Raw genomic sequence first — 25051 nt, forward strand, 5'->3', positions numbered from 1 at the left:
GTAGGAACTAAGTGATGCCGAGTCATGCGGGGAACTTCACAGGCATACCCTAACATTGCACTCTGTCAACTCGTCCCCACGGCTGAGCAGTCGTTTATACGTGACAGACATTTCATCGCAGTTTGTCTACCTAACTGACACGGGTGCTGACGTGTCTATCATACCTTGATCGTTGACTCCTACTGACCTTTCTCCGAGGAAGTCTCTCCTACGAGCTGTCAACGCATCAACGTTACAAACTGTCGGTTCCGTGCAAGTGATGGTGCACCTATCCCCTACTCTGTGTTTCCCGTAGACCTTCTACACGGTCGCAGGTTCGAATCCTGACTCAGGCATGGAGGTGTGTGATGTCCTTAGGTTAGTTAGGTTTAAGTAGTTCTAAGTTCTAGGGGACTGATGACCTCAGATGTTGTGCTCAGAGCCATTTGAACCATTTTCGACCTTCTACATCACCGACATTGATGAACCTATTCTCAGTACGGATTTTTTGTCCCATTACAAGCTCTCCCCGAACGTAGTCGAGTTTTCAGTGTTATACCATCCGTCTAACACTCAGATACTGTGCTCCGCCACCCTTACTCCTTGCTCCATTTCCACCGCAACATGGGATTTAGTTCGCAAGTGTTCCGCCCTCGCGGGCAAGATTGTGATCTGCATCACTAACCTACTTTCAGAATACAACTCAGTGGTGCACCTCCGCTGGCAGAACGACAAGCTGAAACAATGCATTGCTCACACTTAAAATGAGCTCGCTGCATCCCGCACCTCGCTGATCGAACTTCATCACCGAGGATCAGTTGGAACACTCATCAGGTTAGTACAAAAACGTACATTGTGTGTGGCGATGCGAGTTCAGTGACCTCTGCACCGCCCAACCACCCACTACGCGCAGTGCCCCATGTTTCAAACAGTGGCTCTAATAACAGTCGCTCGTGCAGCACGACCATACCCACTACGCAGGCAGCCACCCCACTTGTTGATAAACATTCCCCTCTCCAGAATGCCAGCCAAGCAACTTGGCGGCCATTGCTGTCCCTCATGCTACGCCAACGCCTCTCTTGCCCATGCCGGTTACCCAAACAACAGACAGTCACTGCGCGCCCCACTCCACTCCATGCTGCGCGCGATGCTGACCTCTACAAACAAGCGCACGCCATGCTTGTGTAATAGGCATGTGACTTTCGTGCTGCCTTTTCCCACTCGTGCTAGTGGTTACGCCTCATTGCACCCCACTCATCCCAAAACTCCAAATCGGAACGTTACTCAGCCTCGTGTGCAATTCTCAGTCTCTTCCATCACTGATGGAACAACACACAAGATAATTACCACTGCCAGCCCTCCTATTAGACACAAGGTTAGATGCCTCAACCCCATTAAGTTGCGCATGGTCCAGCAGCAAATTACGAACTTCTAAAGGCAGGCATTCTACAGCCATTGGTGGTCTTCACCAGTTCACCTCATCACCAAACACAATGGTTCTTTTTGAATGTGTGGTGATTACCCATTGAAATGCTCGCACTATCATGGACAATTACCCCATGCCAAACATAAACGATTTCACTTATATGTTATCAGGCATCTCAATCTTCAGTGTGATTGACTGCAAACGTGCTTATCACCAGATTCCCGTAGCGCAGAAGACATTCCAAAGACTGCGATCATCATGCCGCTCAGTTTGTTCCAGTGCAACTTCATGCCATTCAGTTTAAAGAATGCGGCACGAATGTGAAAATGTTTCATTGACTCAGTCTTACGATGATTCAAGTTCTGCTTTGCATACCTGGATGACATACTCATTTTCAGCAAATCGACTGAAGACCACGAAGATCATTTATCCCAGGTCCTCCAGATTTTGGCATCCAACAGTGTTGAGGTCAACAAAGAAAAATTCTGATTGCATCAGCCTTCTGTGACATTTCTGGGTTACACTGTCACCACAGACAGAATACAGCCACCCAAACCCTGCGTGCAGGTTATCACATCATTGCCACTCCCAGCTATCTAAATAGAACTCAGATGTTTCCTAGGTACTATAAATTACTACTGCCATCATCTACATTCTGCCGCCGCCGTGCAGGCCCTGCTGATGGACTCGCTCTCCAGCAAATAAATTTTGGGTGTTAAACCAGTCCATTGTACTGAACCCATGCTAGAGGCTTTCAGGGCTCTTCAAACAGCTTTAGCTCATGCAGTTTGACTCACCCACCCTGAGCCGTCTGCCGATTTGTTCATCACTATGGACACCAGCGACATTGCGGTCAGGGAAGTATTATAACAGAGCAAAGGCGACACAGTTTCACCACTTCATTTCTTCTCAAAAAAACACTGTCTACAGCACAGAAGAAATATTCTGCTTTTGATTGAGAGCTGCTGGCTGTGTATGAGGCTGTCAAGCATTTCCGCACTGACATTGAGGGCTGTCCTTTCTTCATTCTTACTGATTACAAACTGCTGGCAGATGCCTTCTGCAACCCGCCACAGGATCCTCTACCCCCCCCCCCCCCCCCCCCTCCAACGTTTCTACCACTTTGACCTGGTCTCTCAATTTACTACGGACATACGCTACATCAAAGGCACGGAGAACATCCTCACTGATTTCCTCTCGCGGATCAATTCCGTTTCAAGAATTGTCGATTCATCCGACGTCACTGCTCTACAGGCTTTGGACGAGGACACTCAGGTTCTGTCTGCTCACAGACCCACAGTCTTCGCTCATGTTTACCAAGGCTAAGTTCCCTGGCATTTTGGATGAAGTGTGGTGCGACTCTTCTATGGGCATTCTGCGGCCCTTGCTCCCACCCATGCTGTGCCGACAGGTTTTTGACGCCTTCCATAATCTTGCCCACCCCAGTGTCTGAGCCACCATTCGCCTCATCACTGAGCGATTTGTGTGGAAAGATGTGAAATGGGACTGTCAAACATGGGCATGCAGCTGCATTTCCCGTCAATGAAACAAAATAGGGCGTCACACATCTCCACCACTCATCCCTAAGGGACGTTTCCATGATGTAAATATCGACCTTATCAGTCCCCTGCCTCCATTGGAGGGCCACAAGTATATCCTGTCCACAATAGACTGAATGTCTCCTTGGGTGGAAGCCATCCCCTTGCCCAACATCACAGCAGAAACTGTGGCCAAAGGATTCATTTCTTCTTGGATCACTAGGTTCGGGTGCCCTTCCACCATCATAACCAACCAGGATCAACAGTTCAAATATGCACTTTTTATGATTCTCTGTAATCTTTGCGGTATTAAAAGATGCATTCAACATCCAACCACCCGCAAAGCAACGGGTTGGTCGGACAGTGGCACCGCACCCTTAAAACTGCACTCAGGTGCCATGACTATCTCTGGTCCGAGGCACTTCCTTGGGTGTTGCTAGGTCTGCATTCTACATTTAAACCAGATTAACATGGGATGATTTCTGAATTTGTTTTCAGCAAAAACCCAGTTTTATCTGGGGAACTAATTCTCCCTCTAGATCCTGGAGATTCCCCCTCCTTCCCAGACTTTATCGGAAGGATGCGTGCACACTTTAGAAACACCCAGCTACACCCACCTGTCAGTCATTCCCCACCTGACACTTACGTGCTGACTGCACTCAGCTCTTGGTCACATGTCATGCTCTGGGATGACTCTGTCAGACAACTCTTACAACCCCCTTATCTCGGCCCCTCACACTCACACGCCGCTTTCTCTCCCATACCGCTAATCCCAAGTTGGCCAATGCATCATTGCATCAAACTCCCCCCCCCCCCCCCCCCCTCCCCCCTGGTTTTCGAATTACGAGTTGGACCGAATGCCGCCCGCCGCACCTTTGCACACCAGCCTGATAGAGATGGAGCTTCCGGTCATGCACCTACCGCCTCGCACCACTCACGCCGACGCTGACACCCACACGAGCCTCCCTCAGGAAACATAGGCCATGGACCCCACAAATTACAATCTTTGGAACATTAACTGCTCTGACAACTTGCTGCCATGTTTAATTCAGTCTGCCTTTGTACTTCATGCAGTGTACGTGTGTATCAGTCTTTATGGTAAAATATATGTGTATATAGAAAACTTGAGAACTGATTATTACGTATATTACAATCTGTATCCATAATCCCATAAGATGATCATCTCTAATACGCAGTTTAAGACAACTGCAAACAGTCCATTACATGATCAACACCAGTTTTAATTGAAATATCTTTCCCAATTATCCCATGAATTTAGCTTCTGTATATGTATGTTATAATTTGCTTTATACTACCTCTGTTTTATGGTGCACACCAAATTCTATCAAGATGTTGAACACATTTTCTGGTCAACTGAATCAGAATTTTTGCAATTAAATGAAGATCACTAGCAGATCCTTAGAGAAGTAATTTTCCAGTGCTCTTTTCAGACTCAACATCTGTTCATGAATCCACCTTGACATTTGCATATCTGATGATCTACTTGCTTCATCATGATAGCCTGCAGTGCTTTCTTATAAGTCTGAGATATGGTAGTAATTGAGGAGCACTTTTTCAGAACTCAATAAAAGTAAAAAAGTAATTTTTTGAGGAAACATACTTTCAAGTATCATACCAAAAAACTAATTACATAAACACAATAATTAAACATTTAAACAGCTTTTTAGGCACAATTCTGATAGTGTGTTTGACTTTCCTAAAATTTTCATTGCTTATTACAGAATAGAAGGACAAAGTTGCAAGTTTTTTCAAAAGTTGATAAATGCAAAGATGGAAGTTGATTTTTTTGTAAATATACACACTCAAATTGAGTTTTTTCCTTTTCTATGTTAGAAAGAAAGCTACTTTTTAATTCATTTTGCATAGAAATACAATAATGTACTACAATATAACACCTTAGTATCATACTTTTCCATAAAAGTTTGATAAGCAGAAGTGCAAAATAGCAACAGACACTACTGAAATACAACATAAAATACTGGCTACAACAGTACTAAACTGGAAATCTATAGACCACTTTCAACAATGAACACCCTATAACAACAGCAAGAATCAGTTTTTGACAGAACCTTTCCAAAAGGTCATGCATGGCAACAAGCGTGATTGTAACTACATAAATCTAAATTTGTAACACCCGAATCATTTATCAACTTTCGAAAAAAACCATCCTCAATTGTTGATGTCAATTTTATCTCTCCTTTTGTGCAGAGAGTGATTCAGTGCTGTTTTCCATTTACCACATATTATTCCAGTTTTACTTTTATTTCTGTTAATAAGTAAGTAACTGAGGAGGTGAGACTGATTTTTGGATACAATAATTATGAACTTTTTATGTTTGAACTTCTTGCTGGAGACAACATGGTGCATGCTGACATGCTGTAAGTCACTGATATGAGTGTTGCTGTCTATCCATTTGGGGACATGAGTTGGTAGCGATCTATTAGAATGAATTAGCTACAGTTTTACTGGTTCACACAACTGCTTCTGACCAGAGCAAAAATTTATAAGCAAAAGGAAAATGCTGATAATAATTAGCCATCAGTACAGCTGAGTGCATTAAACAGTAAAAATCCACACTCTGGGGAGGTGCACCACTCCTAATCAAATACACCTCATGCATTAATGACAGGGACCAGCATGCTAGCAATGCTGAATGTGAATTCTAGGCAGTTTTTCACATCCATTTAGGTAGATACTGGATTATTTCCCGCGTCCTGCCTCAGTTACACAATGTGCAAGTGCTTTGAAAAATAGTATTACATCTGGCCATGTAGACTCAGGCAAAAGGGGTGTATAGAGTCCCCCTTGTGACAGAGCTGGCAGTAACTTTAAGATGCCTTTGTGAATGGTGATCCCAGTACAACAGTAACCCACTTACAGGTACAGTTCTCCATACCTGGCATTTGCTAGATACGGGACACCAGAATGGATGGATGGTTACAAATAACCTGACCTACCTGTCAAGGGTAAAAAAATGATCTTTTTATCCTTGAAGTGTAGCCTGCTCTGCATAATTGGCATTTGTGGAAGTAGTATCTTCTTACTGTACTGATCTGAACTTCAGGGGCTACATGTGCCAATGAGCATGGCTGGGAACAGAATGAGATGGATAGAGGAGGGGATGGACATAGTGAGGGGGAGGAGAAAATGGAGAGAGAGATATGGGAGGAGGGGGAGGTGCCTGAGGCAGGTGGAAGGTGTAGAGGAGTAGTGGGCAGGTGGAAAGGAAAAGAGGGAGGCAGAGATGGAAAGAGAGAGGGGGAGGGGAACATGTTCAGGGGCTGGGGGAGGAAGATATGGTCAGAGAGAGGAGGTGGGGGAAATGGTATTCTTCATGATCTCCAAAATCCACAAATCTGACAATCTTAGACGCCCCATTGTAGCTCATTATTATGCTCCCACTGAAAGAATTTTGGTGCTCATTGAGCAACATCCCCAAACTATTGATCAATATCTCCCCTCTCATGTCAAAGACACCAACCACTTCCTTTATCAACTCTGCACCATCCCCACCCCCTCTACCTTCTCGATCCCTTCTTGTCACTATACACCAACATCTCTTATGCCCATGGTATTGCCACAATTGAGCACCTACTCTCCCAGTATCTTCCAGAGTCCAAACCCACTACCTGGTTCCTCACACATCTTACTAACTGTGCCCTATCAAACAGCTACTTCTCCTTGTTGGGAAGGTATAAAAACAAATCCACAGCACAGCCATGGGTACCAACATGACACACTCGTATGCAAACTGGATTAGTGCCCTATAGTGGAAACCTGCCTAACCTCCCAAAAAACCAAACCCCTGCTCTAGTTCAGGTTCACTGATGAAATCATGATCTGGAGTCAAGATCAAGGCACCCCATCTTCATTTCTTCACAACCTCAACACCATCTCTACTATCTGCTTCACCTGGTCCTCCCCAATACAGAGTGTCACCTTTATGGATGTTCACTTCCCCCTTCCTGATGGCTCCATCCACACCGCTGTCCACATTAAACCCACCAACATTACCTGCATTTCATCAGTTGCTCACCCTTCCACAACAAAATATTCCTCCCATACAACCTGGCCACTTGAGGACAACGTATATGCAGTGACAAGAACTTCCTTGCTCATTATACTGCAGGTATCACAAAGGCCCTCACAGACAGGCACTACCTCCCAGAACTACTTACAAACAGATTTCTCAAGTAATATCTCCACACACACCAAATTCTCCCACCACCTTCATGAACCAGCAACAAAGTAGTGCCCCCTTCATTGTCCAATAGCACTGCAGACTGGAACAAGTGAACCACATCCTTCATCAGAGCTTTGATTATCTATCATCATGAGATGTAATGAGGCAAATCCTACCTAAGATCCTTCCCACTCCTCCTAAAATAGTGTTCCATTGCTCATCCACCCTCAACAACATCTTAGTCCATCCCTATGTCAGTTCTAATCCCAACCTCTTGCCATAGGGTTCATATCCCCGTGGAAGACCTAGGTGCAAGACCAGCCCAATCCACCCACCAAGCACTGCCTATACCAGTCTTGTCACAGGTTTATCCAACTCCATCAGAGGCCAGGCCACCTGCAAAGGTAGCCATGTCATACAGCTCCTCTGCTACAGTTAGTACTCAGATTTTTATGTTGGTATGTCTGTCAGTCATCTGTCTAGCAGAATGAATGGCTACTGCCAAACTGTGGCCAAGAGCAAAGTGGACTACCATGTGGCACAACAAGCAGTTGAACATAACATGATCCCATCCATGGTCCCATCCACCACTAGTTTTTCTGACCAGTGCAGATGGGAGTTATCCTTACAACACATACTCCACTCCTGAAATTATTCTGACCCCAACCTACTATAACCTACTGTCCCCACACCTTCCACCCTACTGTTTCCATCCCCTCTATTATTTCACCTCTTTCCAATTCACACTCCCTCACCCACATTGTGAGCCACTCTCTGCCCACACACCCATCAGTCTTTTTCCCTTTTCTGCTCCTTTCCTTTCCCACTCATCATTCTCCCCATCCCCCCACCCTCCTAGATGGGGAGACTTCAACAAATGTAGAAATAAGTTGAATCATGACCCAGGGAAGTGTGCTGGGAATCTTGTTGTTCATGTTATATATTAATAACTTGGAAGACAATATTAATTGTAAACTTGAATTTTCACAGATGGTGCATTTATGTAAAACAAAGTAACATCTGAGAAACACTTCACAAATATAAAGTCAGATATTGACAATGTTTCAAAGTGGTGCTTTAATGTTCACAAATGAAAAAGAGGTATTCCTTAAAATAAAAATATAATAAAATATAGAAATAGAATAAAATAAAATAAAATAAAATAAAGTAAAATAAAACAAAATAAATAAAAATTAATCCTATGATTGCCATATCAATGTATCACAAATGGAGTCATACAACTATGTGAATTTCATAATTTATAGGGATATACTATAGAAAAATCACCTGGGCTCAGTTGTAGATAAAGCCAGTGGCAGACTCTAGTCAATTGGTAGAATACTAGAGAAACAGAGTCTGTTAACAAGATTGTCTGGTGAACATTCCTTTGACAAATCCTAGGATAATGTTCAAGTTTGTGTGACCCATATCAAACAGGACTAACAGGGATACTGAACATGAATGGTTAGGTTTGTTCAACCCATGGGTATGGAGTCATGGAGACGCTCAAAAACATGAAATGGCAATAACTTGAATGCAGACACAAACTACCTCATGAAAGCCTACTTACAATGTTTACAGAAACACTTTTAAGTGACAAGTCTTGGAATACACTAGAACTCTGACCTGTCTCTGCCATTGGGACCGTAAAAACAAGATTAGACTAACTACTATGTGCACAGAGGCACTTAGGCGGTCATACTTCTCACACTTTATACATGAATGGAACAGGAAGAACAAGTGGTACAATGGGAAAATCCTCTGTCATGCTTGTCATAGTCGGTTGATGAGTATAAATGTAGATATAGATGTATAGTCTGGGAGATGAGTCTTTGGTATTGACAGCTTGGTAGTGTCTTTCCGTTGCCTAGCGACCGCAGGCAGGCAGCCAATGACAGCCTGACTTTGAGCGGGAAGCAAGGGCCATGTTGCCGCTCTGAAACCTGGTCGCGCGCCCTTATGAAACTTACCAGTGTCTCACGTGCAGGCGGTGCGGTCGTTTGTCGTTTGTCTGAAGTTGAATTCGCAGTTTATTTCGTTTTTGTTGTTTTTAGTGTTTCTTAGTTTATGTTTCGTTGTAAACAATGTCTAGTGCGGCGGGTAGTACCAGCCCAACACAAGAAGTGAAACGGAGGAAGAAAAGTGTGCTACACACCCAGGCCCGTGAATTCATGTGCTCTGTGAGGGATTACTTTGAGAAAGAAAAGGACAAAGGTGGACCCTTAATTCCTGTTGTTCAGGTTGTGAAGAGAACTGCAGCAGCATTGAAAATAAGTAAGAACACTGTTGTAAAGATAGGGAAAGAACAGTATAGTGTAGATTGTGACGAGAGTGGCACAACAAAGCTGCACACACCAGGAAAGAAGCGACCGAGAAATAAGCAGGTGACAGCTTTGGATGATTTTCAGAAAGACGCTATTCGTCGTCATATATACAGCTGTTATAAGAGAAGGGAACATCCCACTCTATCTAAATTACAGGTGTCACTCCAGAAAGACGATCTTTTTAAAGGGAGCAAATTTTCATTGCGTACAGTGTTGACAGACATAGGCTTCAGCTATTTACTGTTTAACGGACGCAAAATATTAATGGAAAGGACAGATGTAGTTGCATGGCGGTGCAGATTTCTGCGCAGGATCATGGGTGTGGAATTCGAAAGTATAGTGTGGTTAGATGAAACTTGGGTCAATGCCAGCCATTCTTTACGTAGAGGCTGGAATGATGGAATGCCCGAGGGGACAATGGCAGTGCCTGTTGGCAAAGGAGGGCGTATTATTGTCTTACATGCAGGAACATCAAAAGGTTTTGTGCCAAACTGCTTGAAAATGTTTCGGTCAAAAAAGACGGGAGATTACCATGAAGAAATGAACAGTGTAGTATTTCAAGAATGGTTCGAGACATCGCTTATGACAAATCTGACAAGTCCATCAGTGATTGTTATGGACAATGCACCTTATCATTCCATTGTTCACGATAAGGCACCAACCTTGGCAACAAAAAAAGAGGATATCATTTAGTGGTTGAAATGGCAAAAAGTAGATTTCAGAGAAGATTTAAGGAAGGCGGAACTGCTCGAAATTGTGGCACAAAAGAAACCCCAATTTCCAACATATGTAATTGACGAGATTGCTAAAAGGCACGGGCATGAAATCGTTCGGCTTCCTCCATACCAGTGTCACTTCAATGCAATTGAAGGAGTGTGGGCACAGATAAAAAATTACATTGCTGCAAACAATAAAAAATTCATGATCTCTGAAGTGGAAACTCTCCTTCCAGCAGCTATCAATAAAGTGACAGGCGAGACGTGGGCTAAAATTGTAAACAGCACTGCAAGTGCCATCAGAGAGGCGGCCAAAACCAAAGGGGTTGTGGAAGAATGCATCGAAAATTTAATTATACATCTGGGAGAGAGCAGTGATAGTTCGAGTAGCGCTGAGGAAGACAATGTCAAATCAGATTCTGAGAGTGATTTGAGTGGTGTTTTTCCATTACAGTAACTACAACGTATTCAGGAATGTAAGGAGGGAGTTTGCTATCGATCTACAATCAGATCATCAGTGGTTGAAACGGCAAAAAGTAGATTTCAGAGAAGATTTAAGGAAGGCGGAACTGCTCGAAATTGTGGCACAAAAGAAACCCCAATTTCCAACATATGTAATTGACGAGATTGCTAAAAGGCATGGGCATGAAATCGTTCGGCTTCCTCCATACCAGTGTCACTTCAATGCAATTGAAGGAGTGTGGGCGCAGATAAAAAATTACATTGCTGCAAACAATAAAAAATTCATGATCTCTGAAGTGGAAACTCTCCTTCCAGCAGCTATCAATAAAGTGACAGGCGAGACGTGGGCTAAAATTGTAAACAGCACTGCAAGTGCCATCAGAGAGGCGGCCAAAACCAAAGGGGTTGTGGAAGAATGCATCGAAAATTTAATTATACATCTGGGAGAGAGCAGTGATAGTTCGAGTAGTGCTGAGGAAGACAATGTCAAATCAGATTCTGAGAGTGATGTGAGTGGTGTTTTTCCATTACAGTAACTACAACGTATTCAGGAATGTAAGGAGGGAGTTTGCTATCGATCTACAATCAGATCATCATATTGTGAGTACTTTCTTCAGATTATAACTCTTAATACACTGACCAATTATTCTGTAGCTTGTAGTAGAACAAATTAATAATGCTAATACTTAACAATGGAAATCAAAACTGCTAATGTTCAACAACTTGCGAAAATAGTTTTCATTTCAGTTGTGAAGTTTAACAAATAACTTTATTATGTTTCAGCATCTTAGATACTTGTACTAAATAGCTCTTATCAGTTTTTGAGTTAATATATTTCAAGCATCAACTTTAAATAAATTCACGCGTACCAATACGACTTGTACTTTGTCTCACTTTTATTTCTGCTGCTAGAGAATGCGTGTAGCAGACAGGGCGCCGCGTGCTGTGAGCCACGTTCGGCAACAGCGCTGTCTGCCCGCCAGAACTGTCAGTACCAATCACTCGTTTCACGGACTATAGATGTGAGAATGAAGTGAAGTGCGAAATTAATAAAGTGGTTAACATGAAGATCTTGTTATCTTTTGAATGTAGATTCATGACTAACTCTGTGATCAACATGACCTGTATCATCTGATGGAAATGTAGGTAAATATCCACAATAAAAGGGTGATGTAAATGTTTCATGCTTAAAAGATACTAAAGTTAAAAGATACACAAGATGAGATAAAGATTTAAATATGAGGTAAAAATCACTTGAAGGACTTTAGTAATGAAAACAGAAAGATAATAACTGTAGCTGATTTATTTCTGAAAGTAACATTAATGTATTATATATTAAATACAAATAGTTAACAATAAAAATGATGTTATGTATATAATGTCAAGTTATGTGTGCAAAATGTTAATATATTGTGTATTAGATACAAATAGTTAACAGTGAAAATGATGTTACATATCTAATAAAATATGTGTGCAAAGGTAATTAAGGTGAGAAGAAAGGGAAGTTACCGGGAAACGACTGTAGATGGAGGAAAATAAATACAAAAAGGGGTCACAATATAGTTTTTGAGTTGTAATAGAGCAAAGTTTCCCAAAACTGGTACAATGCTACGATTATTCTTCTTTACAAGAAAGGAGACAGGTAATATATAATAAAACAACATACCTGTCAGTATTCCAATCTGTAACATACAAGTTAATCACTAAAATTCTTATCAATGACACTAAGACAGGGGTACAAGTTGGATTCAAACAAGCTTTATACTGGTAGACATCAGGAAACTAGGCAGTGATTTCACTAAACTTCATCAGAATAGTAGCAAATTCAAAACTAAATAAAGAGGAAACCAAGGGGATTCCATATCACAAAGACAATTATAACCTGCCCTAGAAGATTTTTTCATACCCTATGAAAATGAAGAAGGAATATATGCTGCTGGAATATAATAGGGCCATCTTCAGTCTGCTGATCACATTGTACTATTTGCTTCTAGTACAGATAAACTAAAACAGTGATGGGGATATTTAATACAGAAAGAGTCAAAGTTTTTAATAAACTTAACTTAAAACCAGCAGAATCTGACTTTTAGTGTGAAAACTGATCAAAAACTCTGGGTACCTCAGTGAGCAATGGACAGATGCACGATAAGAATTAGTAAGATAGAAAAAAAAAACCATGAACCATGGACCTTGCCATTGGTGCGGAGGCTTGCGTGCCTCAGCGATACACATAGCCGTACTGTAGGTGCAACCACAACGGAGGGATATCTGTTGAGAGGTTCCTGAAGAGGGGAAGCAGCCTTTACAATAGTTGCAGGGGCAACAGTCTGGATGATTGACTGATTTGGTCTTGTAACACTAACCAAAATGGCCTTGCTGTGCTGGAACTGCGAACGGCTGAAAGCAAGGGGAAACTAGAGTCATAATTTTTCCTGAGGGCATGCAGCTTTACTGTACGGTTAAATGATATTGGCGTCCTCTTGGGTAAAATATTCCAGAGGTAAAATAGTCCTCCATTCAGATCTCCGGCCGGGGAATACTCAAGAGGACATCTTCATCAGGAGAAAGAAAACTGGCATTCTACGGATCGGAGTGTGGAATGTCAGATCCCTTAATCGTGCAGGTAGGTTAGAAAATTTAAAAAGGGAAATGGATAGGTTAAAGTTAGATATAGTGGGAATTAGTGAAGTTTGGTGGCAGGAGGAACAAGACTTTTGGTCAGGTGAATACAGGGTTATAAATACAAAACAAAATAGGGGTAATGCAGGAGTTGGTTTAATAATGAATAAAAAAATAGGAATGCGGGTAAGCTACTACAAACACCATAATGAATGCATTACTGTGGCCAAGGTAGGTATGAAGCCCATGCCTACCACAGTAGTACAAGTTCATATGCCAACAAGCGCTGCAGATGATGAAGAAATTGATGAAATGTATGATGAAATAAAAGAAATTATTCAGGTAGTGAAGGTAGGAAAAGGGAGAGAAGGAAACCTGTTAGGTGAATATGGATTGGGGTGAAGAAATGAAAGAGGAAGCTGCCTGGTAGAATTTTGCACACAGCATAACTTAATCATAGCTAACACTTGGTTCAAGAATCACCAAAGAAGGTTGTATACATGGAAGAAGCCTGGAGATACTGACAGATTTCAGACAGATTATATAATGGTAAGACAGAGATTTAGGAACCAGGTTTTGAATTGTAAGACATTTCCAGGGGCAGATGTGGACTCTGACCACAACCTATTGGTTATGAACTGTAGATTAAAACTGAAGAAACTGCAAAAAGGTGGGAATTTAAGGAGATGTGACTTGGATAAACTGACTAAACCAGAGGTTGTACAGAGTTTCAGGGAGAGCATAAGGGAACAATTGACAGGAATGGGGGAAAGAAATACAGTAGAAGAACAATGGGTAGCTTTGAGGGATGAAGTAGTGAAGGCAGCAGAGGATCAAGTAAGTAAAAAGACGAGGGCTACTAGAAATCCTTGGGTAGCAGAAGAAATATTGAACTTAATTGATGAAAGGGGAAAATGTAAATATGCAGTAAATGAAGCAGGCAAAAAGGAATACAAATGTCTCAAAAATGAGATCGACAGGAAGTGCAAAATGGTTAAGCAGGGATGGCTAGAGGACAAATTGAACAGAAACCAGATGGCAGTTATAAGAGTCGAGGGGCATGAAAGGGAAGCAGTGGTTGGGAAGGGAGTGAGACAGGGTTGTAGCCTCTCCCCGATGTTATTCAATCTGTATATTGAGCAAGCATGAAGGAAACAAAAGAAAAATTTGGGGTAGGTAGTAAAATCCATGGAGAAGAAATAAAAACTTTGAGGTTCGCCGATGACATTGTAACTCTGCCAGAGACAGCAAAGGACTTGGAAGAGCAGTTGAACGGAATGGATAGTGTCTTGAAAGCAGGATATAAGATGAACATCAACAAAAGCAAAACAAGGATAATGGAATGTAGTCGAATTAAGTTGGGTGATGCTGAGGGAATTAGATTAGGAAATGAGACACTTAAAGTAGTAAAGGAGTTTTGCTATTTGGGGAGCAAAATAACTGATGATGGTTGATGTAGAGAGGATATCAAATGTAGACTGGCAATGGCAAGGAAAGCGTTTCTGAACAAGAGAAATTTGTTAACATCGAGTACAGATTTTAGTGTCAGGAAGTCGTTTGTAAAGTATTTGTATGGAGTGTAGCCATGTATGGAAGTGAAACATGGACGATAAATAGTTTGGACAAGAAGAGAATAGAACCTTTTGAAATGTGGTGCTACAGAAGAATGCTGAAGATTAGATGGGTAGATCATATAACTAATGAGGAGGTATTAAATAGGATTGGGGAGAAGAGAAGTTCGTGGCACAACTTGACTAGAAGAAGGGATCGGTTGGTAGGACATGTTCTGAGGCATCAAGGGATCACCAATTTAGTATTGGAGGGCAGCGTGGAGGGTAAAAATCGTAGAGGGAGAGCAAGAGTTGAATACACTAAGCAGATTCAGAAGGATGTAGGTTGCAGTAGTTACTGGGAGATGAAGAAGCTTGCACAGGATAGAGTAGTGTGGAGAGCTGCATCAGGCCAGTCTCAGGACTGAAGACCACAACAACAGATAGAAAAAGAAGACAACTGGAAATACTGCAGTGCTGTGAAAGGTAACTGGTATAATAATATCTAGAAAGGAATTCCTCTAAAACTTTGGTTCATTAACCACAAGCTTAACAGATGTTGTCACCAGCATAAGAAAATTACAGTCAGTAATGAAACTGTAATGAAGAAACTGTTGGATATATAAACAATATATTCCTTTGCTATTCCAAATTTATATTATATTATCTGTAATTGATTATTTTTGTTGTTAGATACCACACTATATACTTCTTTAAATAACTTTCTTTAAATAACTTTTTTTCTCCTTTTAACTCTTAAACTGATAGCAGACAAAACTAGTTCACTTAAAATATCAAAATCGCTGTTTAATCAGTACTTTATTATAATTTGTATTCACTACATTGAGTCCTGCTAATTCCCATGGCATAGTTATTTCTCCTTAGAACATTTCCTTTAATATAAATCTGTAACTCAAGTTGTTCCCATGCCAGCTGCATGTGAGAATGTTGTGCACTAATAACTAACCATTGATGCCACTTCCTTATACACACACACACACATTATATATATATATATATATATATATATATATATCTGCTTGTGTCTGTATATGTGTGGATGGATATGTGTGTGTGTGTGTGCGAGTGTATACCCGTCCTTTTTCCCCCTGAGGTAAGTCTTTCCGCTCCCGGGATTGGAATGACTCCTTACCCTCTCCCTTAAAACCCACATCCTTTCGTCTTTCCCTCTCATTCCCTCTTTCCTGATGAGGTAACAGTTTGTTGTGAAAGCTTGAATTTTGTGTGTATGTTTGTGTGTCTATCGACCTGCCAGCGCTTTCGTTTGGTAAGTCACATCATCTTTGTTTGTGTGTGTGTGTGTGTGTGTGTGTGTCTATATATATATATATATATATATATATATATATATACACACACCTGGTGTTTTCCTCTTTAATGGTTTAGTAATGCAATGGCAGTAGGCAGGACATATTGCATGAATGAAGGATTGAAGATGGCCAAAATCAGTTTTAGAGTGGTTTCCCAGAGAAAAACGAAGACCACCAGGAAGACCAACTGACTGCTGGGGTAAGGAACTCAGGAGAGTTGTGGGCTTCAACTGGCAGAAGACAGCAGCAGACAGAGTGTGTGTATATATCTCTTTGGATAGCAACAGTTTCACACTTTCCAATAAGAATTTATATTTTCTGAAAATTAATTAATCAAAAAGTTATTAATAACAAAACACACACCCACATGAAGTTCCAAGTCCAGCAGTAATAGAAATCATTGGACAGGGCAATACATAAAATAAGGGAAAGGTAGCCCCTCACCTATAGCAGACTAATGTGTGGCACATAGACAAATGTAACTGAAAACAGTGTCCATTAGCTTTCAAGCTCCGGATCTTTTTCTCCTAGAAAGTATACACATTCACACACACAATCACATCCACATCCAAATGCACACTACAACAGGCTTGGCAATACTGATGATAAATTATTGATTATTGAGTGCAGTTTCTGGGCCGCTGGATTTGGGGAGGGGGGCGGGGGAGGGTGCATTAGGCAAGGAGGATGTAGTGGGGTAGTGTGGGGCAGAAATGGGAAAGTCAGATGATTGAGTTGCTGCACATCAAGATGAAAGGAGTTCTGAGGAGGTAGAACATATAAGAGATATAGAATAAGAAGAGAGAGGAGAGGGACTGTGGACAAAGAGAGGAATGTGGAGTCCAAGATAAAGGCATGGAGGTGTGGTGAGAAGGGGAGAGGGGTGGCAAGTAGGGGAGAGGGGAGGAAGGAGAGGGAGAGGGAGAGGGAGAGGGAGGGGGGGGGGAGAGAGAGAGAGAGAGAGAGAGAGAGAGAGAGAGAGAGAGAGAGAGAGAGAGAGAGAGAGAGAGAATGCCCACATCAGAGGAGGGTGAGGGAGGGGGAGGAGGGGGGGTGGGTGGTGGGAGAAGGCAGTACAGCATCTGGTCAGGGAAGAAGTGATATAGACAACAACAGAAGAGAAAAGGGAGGAGGTAATGTGACACAGTGGGAAACAAGTTACCTGCAGTTTAGGCCAGGGGAATTGTGAGGAAGCAAGCTATACTGGAGGATCAATTACCACCTGCATAGTTCAGAGAAGCCTGTATTGATAGGAAATATCCAAATGGCACATGTAGTGATGCAGCCGTTAAAGTCATTTGTGTTATGGTATGTAGCATGTTTGGAACTTGGTGATCAAGATTTTTTTTGGCTACAGTTTTTTGATGGACATTCATGTAAATAGACATTTGGTTACCTTTCATCTCCACGTAAAGTGCTCCACAGTAATTGCAGAATAGCTTATATATAACGTGGCTTCATTCACATATGGCTCTGTCTTTTCTAAGGTAGGAAATGCATGTGACTAGACTGTGGCAGAAGGTACTGGGTGGGTGTATGGGGCTGGCCTTGCACATGAGTCATCCAAAAGGGAATGGCTCTTGGGATGCAGAATTCCGTAGGCACAAAGGAATATCAGACATTGGTAGCAAGTGGGCACTGGTTGAAATCAATGGGTAAAGTTAAAGTGCCATACCGGATTTGAAACTGGGTCTCCTGCTTGCTAGGCAGATGCTCTGATCTTTAAGTTGTCCAGACACAGTGGTCAATGCAACTGCACACTTCCCACCAGACCCAAATGTTTAAGGTATCCACACACTACTAATGTAGTGACCTTTCCCACTATCCTCATTACTCATGGAATTTCACTGAATCCCATAAGAGCTTGAGCCTGGTGGGCATCTGCGCTACTCCGAAGAGATCATTGGCTCTGTATATATATATATATATATATGTATATAAAATTAAAGTGAAGCAGCCAATGATCTCTTCAGTACAAATGCACACCAGGCTCCAACTCCTATAGGACTGGCAAAATTACGTGAGTAATGAGGATAATGGGCAAGGGGCACTACATTAGTAGTGTATGAATAAGTTAAGAATTTAGTTCTGGTGTGCTAGGGTAGTCCATGCAGTTGCAATGATTACTGTGTCTGGACAGCTTAATGATCAGAGCATCTGCTTAGTAAGCAGGAGACCCAGTTTCGAATCCCAGTCCTGCACAAATTTTCAACTTTCTCCATTAGTTTCAAGCAATGCCCACTCACAGCCAATGTTTGTAATTTATTTGTGTCTTAATTCATAATGGCTAAAAAAGTAAACTCTACCCAAACAGGCCACGATGGCTGCTGGATCAAAAATGTTGTCTGTTCTTTCAGACACCACATTTACAGATATTCTGTAGGTTGCAGAAAACTACTTTGGGTGATGTGGGTAGGATTTTGCGTATAATATCCCTCATCTCATGGCACAGCGAGATGTAGTCAAACACCTGGTGACTGCTGTGGTTGAGCCTTTAGGCCAGCATGATACTGGGTGATGAGAGGTGTGTTGGTCAGTGGCTGGTTAGTAGGCTTACTAGTGTTAGAGATGGCACAGCAGATCTGTTTATGGATGATAGGGATAGAATACAGTGTGTCAATAAAGGCTCTGGTAAGGTTATCAGTACATTTTGATCACTCCTGTTTTCCACTACTGATGCAGCATCCATGGGTGGTGATGCCATAATGAGGAGATTTTTTGACATGCAATGGGTGACAGCTGCCAAAGAGGAGGTAGTGCTGGTAGTTGGTGAATCTGACACAAACACATGAATTTATGGAGTTGTCTTAGAGGTGGAGATTGACTTCTAGGATGGTGGCTCATTGCGTTGAGAAGGACAAGGTGAAGCCAATTTAGAAGTAGGTGTTGAAGTTATGGAGAAAACAGCAAAGGTTGTCCTTGACATGAATCCAGACCATGAAAATATCATAAATGGAAAGCAAAACTCCAATTACACATCCTCTTTCTGAAATACTCAGCACATGGTATCCCAGCTAATTGGCTTACTCAAGTTGTCACTCATCCTACCACAGGTACCTTCACCTTTTCCAGTTCCATAAGCTCCTCACCCTCACCGGTGCAGTCTTTCATAATCAAACAGTCCAAGCTCAAACCATATCTGACAGCCTCTGCTCCTTTTGCTCCTTTTTGCTCTGTGGCCACAATGTCTTGAATGCTATCACTTCAGTAGAAACTCTTGCCTTCAATTGCTGTAACAGGATTCCCATCACCATCTGAGGGAGCAATCCAAGCTATTTCTGTCTTATGCCTGCATAGGATTACCTCAGCGAATAAAGAGCCTATCACTCTGATCCAACCCACCCATCTACCCCTCTTAGCTCCCCTACCATGCCTTGCTAACTTACTTCACCTTCCACAGCCCCATAAATGTCCTCATCTTCCATGAAACACACTGCTCCTGAACACCCATCCTGTAACACTGTTGTCAATATTTCTGGGAAATCTCTGACCTCTGAAGAAGCTTCAGTATTTTCTAAAGGTCTCACTTTTAATATGAAACCTAAGTTCAACCATGCTGGACTTGTAAAGGACCTCCTTTCCATTCCTCATTCTCTACATTCCTTATTCACTATGCACCCCACTGACAACAGTCAATGAAAACACCACACATAACGTTATGGAAGACAGTTCAAACCTCCCTCCAACCATGGTCCTTCTTCCTATCCATCCTGTCTGTCATCCCCTGGCAATCTTTCAAGAATTTCTCATTTCTAAACTCGTCCAACCTTCCTTCCCTAAACTGTTGCCTAGTGAGTCCTGCATCACTCCTATGCAACACACAGAGATCCATAACCTGAAAACCAGTCACCTGAACCCATCTTCCTCTTCACCCCAGCAACCACCTGCACTTCCGTCTTTTACCTACTCTCCACACTCAACACCACAGACCTCCCGACTGGTTGTCCCATTGTGGCTGCTCTCTCAGAACAATCCTCTATGTTGAGCAACATCTCCAAACTACTGTCTGTAACCTCCCATCCTACATCCAAAACACTGCTCACTTCTTTAACCACCTTTCCACAGTACCTGTCCTATTACCACCAGATTCCTTGTTCGTCACTGTGAATGTGTCGTCTTTGTATACAAAAATCCCCATGTCAACAGCATTGAGGCCATGGAACACTAGCTATCTCAGTGTCCTCCTGACACCAGATCTACCTCTTTCCTAATCTTTCTGCCAACCATGTCCTGATACATTATTATTTCACAATTTGAAGGCCAAATTTATAAACAGATCTGTTGTACTGCCATGGGTACTCACTTGGTATCATCCTTGCCACTCTGAAGGAGCCCTTCCTATCCAATCAACACCCGTGGATGCTTCATCTGCAGAGCAAAGCAGGAAATGCTGAAATATACTGATAAACTTTCCAGAGATTTTACTGACAGACAATATTGTATTTTGCTCATCCATAAACAGTTCTTCCAGGCCATCTCCTTCTCTGACACTAGTACACACATTAAGTAGCCACTGACCACCAATCCTCTGATCACTCAGTATGACACTGGTATCACATCCTTCATCATTGTTTTTACTACCTATCATTGCACCCTACAGTGAGGCATATCCCTCCATCACCCAAAGTAATGGTGCGCTGCCCACCCATCCTACAGAATATCCTTATACATCCCTATTCAAACCCTAATCCCAATCCTGCACCCCATGTGTTATTGCCTTGTGGTCAACACAGGTGCAAGACTTGTCTCATACACCCACCCAGCACCTTCAACCATAGTTCAGCCCAAGTATTTCCTCACCTTACCTTTTCCCTTTCCTATTCTGTCATTGTCCACACTACACCATCCCTGTCCAGATCCTGTACTGGTTTCTCCCACCATTCTTCCTCCACCCCACCCCCCTCTGCCACCAATGTCTGCATTGTCCATCTATCTGTTTCTGTCTCATCCCCACTCTTTCTCCTTTCCAGCCCTCTCCCATTCTCTCTCCCCTTCCTGTCTTGCTCTCCAGCTTCACTTCTTCTCTTTCCCTCCGCTTCCTCTCCCCACTCCACCTTTTCTTCTTTTCTATACCTCTTACATGCTCTGTCCCCTCAGAACTCCTTTTATCTTGCTGTGGAGTGACTCACCCCCATCGGTCTTTCCTGCTCCTATGAGGATCATTCAATAATTAAAGAGACAAACTGGTCTGGAGAAAAAAGTGTTTATTTTTACAAAACAATACTTTTTCTATTTTTCAACATAATCCCCTCAAACATTAATGCACTTTTTCCAACAGGATACAAGTTTTTTTATTCCGGCTGCAAAGAACTCTTTTGTCTTGATGTTTGAACCAATTTTCCACAAACTTTTTCACATCCTCGTTGTCCAGGAACCTCTTCCCACGTAATGCCCATTTAAGTACAACAAACAAATGGAAACACTAGGTGTTGCATCAGGACTGAAAGGAGGATGAGGCAGTACTTCCCAGCCCATTTTGTCAATGGTTTCACAGGTTAGTTGAGCAATATGAGGATGTGCATTGTCTCGCTGGAGAATCACACCTGTCCTCTGAGATCCACGACATCTCTCTCCCACAGCTGGCTTCACCTTGTTTAGAAGCAAATCCGAGTAGTACTGGCTGTTCACTGTTTGCTGCTCTTTGAGATAATCACAAAAAACTGTATCTTCAGCATCCCAAAACACCATCAACATAACTTTTCTGGCTGGTGCTTGTGTTTTGAATTTTTCTTGACAAATGAGTTGGTGCACTTCCATTCCATGCTTTGTCTTTTTGATTCTGGCTCATAATAGTGAACCCAAGTTTAATCACGAGTAAAATTTTGTTGAGAAAGTGCTTGCCTTCTGTGTCATAACATTCCTGAAGCTCTGTGCACACTCTTAACCTTGTTTCCTTGTGTAACTGTGTCAACTCCTTTGAGACCCATCTTGAACAGTTTGTTACAGATAACGTGAACTCTACCAGTACTAACTTGAACTTTATCAACTATCATTTCCACAGTCACATGGCGGTTGACATGAATAAACAGATGATAAAAACAGACAAAACAAGAACAAATGGTTCTGAAATATGGTGTTATAGAAAATACTGAAGTTTATATGGACATCAAGTAATTAATGAAGCTTACTGCACAGAATTAGAAAGAAAGACTAAAACAAGGGAAGAGTGATGTAACACATCATGAGGCATCTAGGAATGTTAATTTGATAATGGAGGGAAGTGTAGGTGGTAAAAATTGTAGAGGAAGACCAGGACCTTGCTGTAGTGTCAACATTCAAGTGGATGTAAGTTGCTGTGTTTAAGCAGAAATGAAGACACTAGTACAAGATTGACTAGTTCAGAGAGTGGGATCAAATCAGCCTTCAGCTTGGTGACCACAAAAATAACACTGATAGACAAAATAATAACAATGAAAGACTTAATCTGTCTACTGAAGAAATCAGGAGTTCATTTTTCTTTTGCGGTGCTAAATTTATTGTTTGAAAACTTTATGCACGTAGACAATAGACAATACAGATTTATCATACCATTGCCCCTTAGGTAGTAGCTTTTCTTATACACTCAATACAATGCCAAATTTATTAAAAATGTGAACATAAAATCAGCCTACATATGTGTGGAGTTAAACTGTGAACTGTAAAGAAAATTTTTTGGTATTTATTTTTATAATGTACATCTTCCATATACATGTCATATTGTTTATTGATTTTGATACAAACTTCATAGAAAGGAAGGCTCTATAGTTGACTAAATACCAAATGTCATGTAAAGCAAAAATGGGGGAGGGGTAGAATCTGTTAGGACTTCAAAACTACTCCTCCTGATACAGTGAATATTGCTTTCAGTAGGTTTATGTAAATAAGCAGGTAGCCCAGGACTCAACAGAAATGCATTGATTTAATCAAATTATTATTGCTGTTTTGCCATTTATTTGTGACTGAAATTTGCCATACGGTGAGTGTGGTAACAAGTAGTACGGGCAATGCAAAACTTGTAAACGCCAGTTCAGTTGGGTTGCATGAATTCTTTGGAAGACTGTGAAGTTTTGTTGCAGTGCATTGTTGTGTAGAATGTAACCTTTTCTGTTAATGCATTTTGGACCTGGAGCAATTTTCTTTTACATTTTAACTTTAGCAGAAAAAATGTTAAAATTAGACAAAGTTTATAATTATTCACAAATTAATGAGTCATGAATGTTAGAAAAAGCCAAAACAATTGTCTTTTATCAGGAAATAAAGTTTAGTTGATACTTAAGTGGGACATTGCAGATTTATCACACTTCTGTGTGAGAGTCTAAGAAATTCTTTTTATCTGCTACAAACTTGAACTGATTTAATTTAAATATGAAATTATTCCTCATAGTAATCCATATAATTACTACAGATGACCTGAGACTATGCTCTGAAATATTATTTTTGAAACCGATCATTCCCACATCTTTCTTTCCATTTTCAAACGAAAAAGTTTCAAATGCATAAAATCATAATTTTTAATAATAAAATAGAGTAGTTGCAGCTTTCAGGTGACTGTGAACTTACCATTACACAGAAGCTGATGATACCACTCAATATGAGGAAAGTTACTTTCTTCCAAGTAAATAACAAAGAAAGCATTCCACACGAACAGAAAATAAATACCAAAGGAGCAGACAGTACTAAAGGTGTGTAGAGAACTGCATTAAAGAGGTTTTCTGAATCAACTCCACAAAAACTTGAGATCTGAAATGTAAAATAAGAAAAATTAGTAAATTGTACTGAGCAGCACAATGTCTAAAGATATGGAGAATTCAAATGTGCTTGTAAAGAAACAAATGAGTATTCAGTAGCTTTTCTAACATAATGCATAACAAAAACACAAAACAGAAAGTAAAAAAAATGAAGCAAAAGAAATAGCTAACATAGTAAACACCAATAGAGAAACAGCTAGACCAGGACTTACTGAAGCACAGGAATAACAGATATAACTTCAAAAAATTCATTCTGGTTGGATGATCACACCAAGTTCTCATACAAAACATTGTTTAAACAACACCGCAAGTAGTAATTACAATGATGATCTTGGTCATCATCTTCAGCAATTTCATAACACTGCTAGATAAAAGCCCCATAAAGATTTTTTGATGCATTATGGATTTTTTAATTGTGGTTTATTAGTCTCATAACACCCTTAATCAAAACAGTTTGATTCACATATAGGAGGCATGTCAAAATTGTGGTAAAGTTTCACCATAAACATAGAAAAGCTAATATTAAGAGCATCCCAATAATAAAACAATTTTATTATACATATATACAATCAAAAAATCTAACCCTAAATTATCTCTTGCTCAAATTATCATTTCATCCTCTATGAATTCTTCTACCAAACAATAGCATTTCTTCTACAGAATCTGCTAGCATTGTGTTTAGAATCTCTGGCTTCATATTAAATATGTATTTGCAAATAACTTTGTTATATATTGTCATTTACAAATGCTGTGGGGTCCATGTGTGTAATTTCACACTCCGTTTATAGAACAAAGGTGCCACATTGGTTTGTCAGATTCACAAAAAAGAGTAAACAAGAAGTCCATAGCACCAACAGTGTGCCCAGGAGTAGATGTGAGGTTCTATGGACCTGTTACAGCTATTCATGGATAATAAATAATATTATTTTAGGTAGACCCAAACATAAGAGTTATACTCTGTGGAAACAGGTCATTGAGGAAATAAAAATATTTCAACATGTGATGTTTGCTGCAAAAATTCTTATTTATCACCAAGATTCTGTTTGCTCTGTAAAATACACATATCTGATAATTTTCTTCTGCAGTTTCAGTATTCAAGATACACTATTTGAACTTCCCCAGAGAATTTTGACAGACCTAATTACAGATTCAAAATAACTATGATATGCTATTTT

At 41.0% G+C, this 25051-nt stretch overlaps 1 protein-coding gene across 1 annotated transcript in view; it reads right to left on the reverse strand.

Annotated features, from left to right (window-relative positions):
• The window catches only part of LOC126455676 (ATP-binding cassette sub-family C member 12-like), a 518625-nt gene that overhangs the window by 379869 nt on the left and 113705 nt on the right, over positions 1-25051 (reverse strand). The window contains exon 8 of the mRNA XM_050091443.1: positions 23689-23868. Coding sequence (XP_049947400.1) covers positions 23689-23868 — 180 coding nt within the window. The remainder of the gene's footprint in view (positions 1-23688; positions 23869-25051) is intronic.

Source organism: Schistocerca serialis, chromosome 2 (assembly GCF_023864345.2).
Source record: "Schistocerca serialis cubense isolate TAMUIC-IGC-003099 chromosome 2, iqSchSeri2.2, whole genome shotgun sequence".
Taxonomy (NCBI): Eukaryota; Metazoa; Arthropoda; class Insecta; order Orthoptera; family Acrididae; genus Schistocerca; species Schistocerca serialis.